At 36.8% G+C, this 8,082-nt stretch overlaps 1 protein-coding gene across 1 annotated transcript; it reads right to left on the bottom strand.

Annotated features, from left to right (window-relative positions):
- Positions 1–1,040: 1,040 nt before the first annotated feature.
- LOC127424865 (zinc finger protein 706-like) lies at positions 1,041–6,276 on the bottom strand. Its single transcript, XM_051670366.1, has 3 exons — positions 6,084–6,276; positions 5,309–5,444; positions 1,041–1,884 (listed from the first exon to the last, which is right to left on the bottom strand). The coding sequence occupies exons 2-3, from the start codon at positions 5,441–5,443 to the stop codon at positions 1,789–1,791; spliced, it is 231 nt and encodes a 76-aa protein (XP_051526326.1). The 5' UTR covers position 5,444; positions 6,084–6,276; the 3' UTR covers positions 1,041–1,788.
- Positions 6,277–8,082: the final 1,806 nt, after the last annotated feature.

The following is an 8,082-nucleotide window of genomic DNA, read 5'->3' as shown; positions in this document are numbered from 1 at the left end:
GCCTTACTGTAACAGCGATTTTCGCTTTCTTTTTTTAAAAGTAGAAAATATTTTTCTGGTAATCAACATTATGCCACAAATGCTGTTGATACAGCTTAGCTTGACTGGATCAATACAAGTTAAGCTCTGTTTACAGTATTTATGTCATAATGTTGATTACCACAGAAAATATGTTTGACTTGTCCCTGAACTTACAATAGGAGTCTATAGGGCAAGGCATTCCAAAGAGCTTTTGTTAAAGCACTTAAATTAATTCTTAACTGTAGTACTGTTCTAGACAGAACTTCTAGTTATGCGTTACAGATACTGTGAGGGGAGTTTGTGCTAATCTCAACAGTACTTTTTGGTATCCTTGCACATATTGTGCAAAAGTTACTGGGTTTACTTGCCTTACATGGTCATAACAAGAAGTGAAATGTTGGATATAGTTTAAGCAGATTGATCAAGTCTTGTCGCTATAATTTCGAAAGTGTGATTTTTTTTTAATTTTTTTTTTACACATTGAGGGACACTTTTTGTGGCATTCTTGTATTGAACCCAAATTATTCCTTTAACTCAGAAAAGTCTTTTCAAACTCAATTCAAAATAGAAAAAATTATAATACCACTCACTACCCAGACAAACCTTGGTTTAAATCTACAAAATTCAAGGACACTCACAGTGTAATTCTGCATTTATTCAATTAATAGGACTTGAACATATGGTCTAGAAAAATTGCTGCTGTAAACCATCTTCAAACTGGCTCTTGGCATAAATGCATCAACTAGGTCAAAAAAAGAGTTATGATTCAGTTTGCTTCTGCCATGATAAATGGCCTGCTGTTTAGTTGCCAGGGTAATGATGCATATTAACTGTCCTAGAAACACTTTTTTCTGCTTGTATGCCACTTCTTCTTGCATTCAAACATTTAATGTATATTTAGAACAAGAGCTTTGGGCCTACAGAGCTCTATGGATGCAAAGAAATGGACCAATACCACTAGTCTAGCACAATAATCAATGGTGATATTTTTAGCTATGTTGAAGAGACACTGCACAATATTTTAAACAAAGTAAAATTTTATTAAAGAGATATATTACATTGGTGTGGAAACCAGGTGGACTGAGAAGGAATATCAAACATTGAGGTTATATTGTCTTCTCTTTGTCATTTCTGCAGCAACATTAAATTAAAAACAGTTACCTCGGGGACATCCAGTGATTTCAGAGAAACAGTAGATTCCAATTTATATAACATACTGAATTAAGAACTAAAAGATTTTCAGTGGAAAGCAAAGTTAGTAAATGAGAAACTTAAAGTTAAATCAAAATGAACGTTTTTGCCCTGACTTAACGTGAAGTAGCAGAAACTGCCCCATATCAATTTACTGTACACTTGTCTATATCACTCATCTAACAAGCAAAAAGCATGACAAATATATGTCAATGTCCACCACATTTGTTATCCTTGATCAATTTAAGAAATTGCCTTAATTACTGGTAGTGTTCTATAAATTGATCTCAATCCTTTAAATGACACCAGTAAGATGATGACAAAAAGCGTGTATGAGTGCAGGTTGAGGTAATACACTGATCTGATCTTAGCCAAGGCAAGCGCTCTGAAACAGTGTCATGAGAGGGAAGCGAAACGTCACCAGTCTTTGATCCACAGGATTCATGTCTGCAGTGAAGGGGAGGTTGTATGTATGAAACTCAGTTAAGGGTGCTGATCATATCCTGATGGATAAAACTTGAGACCAGGACACTTATTATGAAGTTTTATACAGTCAACCTCAGGTCTCAGGGTCATTTATGCCTCCACGCCCTCCAGCTCTGGAGGAAGGGGGTTCTTGGGGTGTTTGCTCTCAAAATGTTGCTTGAAGGTTTTAGGATCTGGCATTTGTGACTGCAAAAAAAACATTAAACTTTTTAATAAAAAGAAAACATTTTAAAGAAAGATTACAAAACATTTTCTTTGCAATGTAATAATCTGCTATGCCTCTGAAATGACTTCGCTTTACCATTAACATCACGTAGGCCACACAGACTATTGTATAATGTTAACAAACAGCCATTTACACATTATTTAAGCAGACTCTCAAGTCTGGTGCCATTTTCACATTCCAAACAACTGCTGAAGAATTAGGGCTGGACGGTATGACCAAAATCCTAATGATAGTATGTGTAATGAATTTATCACATTAACATACATACATACATACATACATACATACATACATATATATATTACACACACACACAGTACTGTGCAAAAGTCTTACACATAAGATGTTTCACAAAAGCATTTGTCTTAAGATGGTTATTTATATCTGCTACTTTAGTGTGTCAATAGGAAATATAAAGGTTAGACTCCCAAACATTACTTTTACAAATAGAAAAGAACAGGGAGCCCTGCAACAGATGTCATGGCCCATACAAAGCCCCCCACTGAACATCGTGTCAGTCTGAGATTACATATTTGAACAAGAATGATATGAGTTCAGCAGGACACAGGCCTAACGATTTAAATAATCTCTTAGAATATCTGAATGCAAACGTGGCCAGTTAGAACAGGAGTAAAACTTTGTCAATGATTTGTCTATTTGTCCATTGTAGTCCAGTTTTTAACCATTCTAAATTGTACTTTATGAAAGTTTACCATTGTTCTTCCATTTCTTTAACAGTGGCATTTGTAATAATAAGGCCATAAGCACAGGTATGACCATGGTTGGCTCCACATTACTGTGGTTAGGCGAATACAGATAGTCTTCCTAAAAAAATAAACAGTATTTTTTATGAAAAATGAAAAGCCTAAACACGTTTAGAAACCTTTAAGTACAGCTTTCACAGTTAATAATTCCATGGAGTACAAAAGGAGATGTTTGGTAGATTAAACAGAGTCACCATTTGCTTTCATTGCACCTTTTTCCATAAAAATGAAACATTCATGAATCTTTTTTACAATCATGGAAGAAAGTCCTATGGGTTTGGATCAAGATAAAGGTGAGTGAATGATGACAGAATAATTATTAATAATAAAAATGAAGTCATAGATTCACCCCAATCGATTTAATATGCATCTACACCAGTTACCAGTTAGTGATACTGCAGTAAAACATTTTAGTTTTGATGATGAGGCCTATATCCAAAACCTTGTAATAGATTAGTGCGTTAAAGTAGAATTCAAATGGGTCAAATAAGTTTTGTGCTCTCCACTGGACGCCGTGATATCGAGTAAAGCCCATACAAATCATGCAAGTTTCACTCTGCGCTGTCCCAGAGCTCTGGCTGTATTTCTGGAGCATGCTGATATATATATATATATATATATATATATATATATATATATATATATATATACACACACACACACACACACACACACACACACACACACACACACACACACAGTAATGTGCAAACGTTTTAGGCACTTGTGAAAAATGTTTCATAGTGAGGATGTCTTCAAAAATAATGCCATAAATAGTTTTCATTTATCACTTAACATCAGTCAAAGTCCAGTAAACAGAAAAAGAGCTAAATCAATATTCGGTGTGACCACCTTTGCCTTCAAAACATCACCAATTCTCCTAGGTACACCTGGACACGGTTTTTCTTGGTTGTTGGCAGATAAGATGTTCCAAGCTTCTTGGAGAATTCTCCACAGTTGTTCTATCTATTTAGGCTGTCTCAGTTGCTTCTGTCTCTTCATGTAATCTCAGACTGACACGATGTTAAGTGGGGGGTTTTTGTGGGGCCATGACATCTGTTGCAGTGCTCCCTGTTCTTCTATTCTAATCTTTTCTATTTGCAAAAGTAATGTTTGGAAGTCTAACATTTATATTTCCTAGTGACACACTAAAGCTGAAGATATAAATAACCATCTTAAGACAAATGTTTTTGTGAAACATCTTATGTGCCTAAGACTTTTGCACAGTACTGTGTGTATGTATATATATGTACTATATATCATATATTTTTCTCGTACTGTTTATAAATATTTTCATATTTTGTAAAAATAAACAAGTGGTAATGATGAATAAAATTTGGATAAAAGGTGGATACAATTATGGATTAATGGGTTAGTTCACCCATAAATGAAAATTCTCTCATGATTTACTCATCTTTAAGCCATCCCAGTTGTGTATGACTTTCCTTCTCCAGCAGAACCGAATTGAAGATTTTTATAAGCACATTTCAGCTCTGTTTGTCCATACAATGCAAGTACGGTGCCATCAGACTGCTGGATATTTGACGGTCCAAAAATCATATTTAGGCAGCATGAAAGTAATCCACACGACTCCAGTCGATCAGTGGATGTCTTCTGAAGCAAATCTATAAGTTGGTGTAACAAATCGATAATTAAAACGTTTTTAACTTTAAATAGTTACTTCTGACCAGTGCTGAATTGATGTTTGAAATGACCGAACTCTTGCATGACGTTCGTTCCTCTGTTGTATACAAAGCGCACGCTTCCGACTTCTCGCGTGAAGAATGCGCCATTGCGCTTATGTCACTGAGGTGTCGCAGGAAGCGATTTTTTTAAAGTTAATAAAGTTTTAATTATCGATTAAATTTTTACACAAACCTATCGATTTGCTTCTGAAGACATTAATTGATCGACTGAAGACGTGTGGATTAATTTTATGCTGCCTAAATATGTCTTTTGGACTGTCAAACAGCCAGCAGTCTGATGGTACCCATTTACTTGCACTGTATGGACAAACAGAGCTGAAATGTGCTTATAAAAATCTTCATTTAGGTTCTGCTGAAGAAGGAAAGTCGTACACATCTGGAATGGCTTAAAGGTGAGTAAATCATGAGAGGATTTTCATTTATGGGTGAACTAATCCTTTAAAGTCCTGCCGTACTTTTTTTCTTGTTGAATACCCTATTTAGAAATAATGAGAGATCATCAAATTGAGGCAAAATGTGTCTGCAAATGCAATTTCATGTTGACATTAGGTATTTCTATGACCTGTCTCATAAGTGATTCTCAGTTACGGTTAATTGGTGGAAGGTGTACCAACAAGTCTATTTGCTACAGTACCTACTGTGGAATAACTCAGACTGTCAGAAACAAGTTTCAGCTTGAGAATAAAGTTTTCCAACACATTCACCCATTTGTGAAACACACCCATATGTAAAATCAGCTCAGCTTTACACATCAAGAACTATGGGTTCTATTGGGATGTGTTATGAGTCAAAACTGAAGTTCAAAAAGCATCAAAAATGTGAAAAATGGAACCCATTTCATGTTCGTAAATTTAAACTCAAAGCCCTGAGGATGATGTGTCGGGGAAAAATAACCTGCTACAATTGCAACTGACCCTGCAGACGGCACATGTGAACACCAGTGCCGCTTTTGCTGCCGTCTTCTGGTCATGGCCTTTGGATTTCTTGATTTCTGCCTGCTTCTTGGCATTTTTTTGCTGAGACTGAATTTTCTGGTGTCCACGAGCCATGCTGTTGGATTGGAAACAAACTGAGGTTAACAAAAAACTGACATGCTATGAGTCATCGAGACAAAGTGAATGCATTTGCATACCTGCCTATTAAGAACAAACAATACACAGAAATATAAAGGCAGCTGATGTTTTGCTTGATACAGAAGAAATCACAGAGATGCCAAAGAGTCTCTCCATATTGCTATACAATAAGTGTCTCTCTTGATCAAATATTAAGACATTAACAGCTACTTCAGGAAACAAAAAGAAGTATTTTAGCCTTCGCCACTTTTGACACAACAGCAATATATCAGTGCACAGTAATGAAGAGAATGCATAGCTGAACTAGTTGTGTACTAGCTAGCTGTCAAAGGACATTAAAGCTCGATAGCTAGCAGCATTTCTCATCTTACCGATATATCGATAGTCCAGACGGTTTAAATGCCAGTTCAGAGGCTGAAACTGACATCTAAATGTAAAGACTCGCCTAGTCAGTACATATGCAGGGCTTAGTTAAAAACACCATATGGTTAGCCAGTTAGCATGCTAAAGACACACTAACAAAACCAGATGTGAAAAGAGTGAAATGCATACCACAGACATATGAGAAACAAATGTATAGATTTGATCGATCTATAACTACACATTATGAGCTTACCTGGCGAACAGATGAGTTCAATAGGTAGATATGAGCTTTTTGAGTTTACTACAGCACGCTAATGACAGCTGTGCTCTTTCAAGAGCGACTCGCATGTAGTTCCCGCACTGAACACAACACATTACTGAGCGCTAGAGAGCCACATGCGCTCTACTCGCAGTTTAAACAAACTCGTGAGTTTAACCAGAACCCTTTTACTAATGTGCCTACAGCTTAGCATAAAAAATTGCAGACTGCGGCGGTCCCATAGATAGACACTCTATGGGCGGGACACTGGGCGAGGAGACAAGAGGTCGTTTTTTAATGGATGTCTATGGAGGAAATGCTTCAGTTTGATGAATAAACTGCTTCTGTGAGGACACAGCTCATCACTTAATGAATTAACCACATGTCCGCTAATCTTCAACATGTTTTACACCAAAAAATCCTTTCAGAGTGAACTATGTGTGGAGTTTACTACAATAAAATTGCTGTTTTATAAGAGAAGTCACGGACAATTTTGCGACAGGTAGGTGTCAGTTTACGGCTCTCCCCGTTAATTTGTATTGTATTGTGTACTGTCGTAACACGCTACACGTTACGCTCTCGCCTATGGTAAAAGCGCGGAGGTTGTTATCTCAGTCAATAATAGAATATCTGGTTTAACAACAACCAGTGTGTAAATTCAAGACATTTGGAGAAAAATTAAGATTTTCTTTACAAAATGGGAGAATTATAGAGAAGGAGGAAAAATAGACATTTTCTTTCCCCCTACCAAATTTTCTATTTTGTAAACAATAGCACTGTTTTGTTTCATTTACAATCTGGACAGATATCAAAAGGTGTCTGCAGCCCTCATGTGGCCATGAGAGGAAGCGCAACCACTTCCCACCAGCTCATGCTGGATACTATTGTAACACTACCCTGGATGGGATGGTTGTAAAACTTTCATTTATAATATGCGAAATTAGGTGTTTGGCCTACAGTTTAAAAAAATACTGACACATTTTATACTTGGATTGTTTTCAAATATTTCTAATGCTTGCACATGTATCAGTTCATTAAAACACACACAACTCTGTAACACATCAACTGGATGTCCTCTCTTGGTTTTCCTAACCCTGATACAAGGCACCTACCTTCCTGCTTACTTACCTACACCACTGTATAATGTATGTCTGTATATTTGGCTTTCTAACAATTAAATTACTAATACACTTTCTGACTGAATAAAACAACAAAACTCTACTGGAAAATCAGCTTAAGCTGGTAGCTGTGTTTTGGAACATGGTAGCTGGTACAAGCTGGTCCTTAGCTGGTCCAAGTTGGTCATGAGCTGGTCCAAGCTGGTCCTTAGCTGATCGACCAGCTACCATGTTCCCAAAACCAGCTTGACCACCTTGAGCTAATATAATAAGATAGTAAGCTGCTCTAAACTGGTCTCCCACCTTGGAACAGCTAATGACCAGCTTGGAACAGCTAATGACCAGCTTGGACCAGCTAAAGACCAGCTTGGATCAGCTCATGACCAGCTAGAATCCAGCTACCATGTTCCACAGCTACCAGCTTAAGCTGGATTTTCCAGCAGGGTTTGCTACCATGTTTGTTTTGCCACAGGTACAGTTGTAACCCAGTGCCTCGCTAACTACCTTGCATGTTTGCCTGACTTTAAAAAAATCCACAATTATTTTTCCATGACTTTCCAAAAGAGGAAAAATAAATACATAATATATATATATATACAGTTGAAGTCAGAAGTTTACATACACTTAGGTTGAAGTCATTAAAACTCATTTTTTTAACCACTCCACAGATTTAATATTAGCAAACTATAGTTTTGGCAAGTCGTTTAAGACATCTACTTTGTGCATGTCACGAGTAATTTTTCCAACAATTGTTTACAGACAGCCATCATACCGCTCCAGAAGAAGACACATTCTGTCTCCTAGAGATGAATGTAGTTTGGTGCGAAAAGTGCAAATCAATCCCAGAACAACAGCAAAGGACCTTGTGAAGATGC

The sequence above is a fragment of the Myxocyprinus asiaticus genome, chromosome 34 (genome assembly GCF_019703515.2).
Source record: "Myxocyprinus asiaticus isolate MX2 ecotype Aquarium Trade chromosome 34, UBuf_Myxa_2, whole genome shotgun sequence".
Taxonomy (NCBI): Eukaryota; Metazoa; Chordata; class Actinopteri; order Cypriniformes; family Catostomidae; genus Myxocyprinus; species Myxocyprinus asiaticus.
Note: the sequence above shows the minus strand (reverse complement) of the source record. Positions and strands in the feature narration are given on the sequence as shown.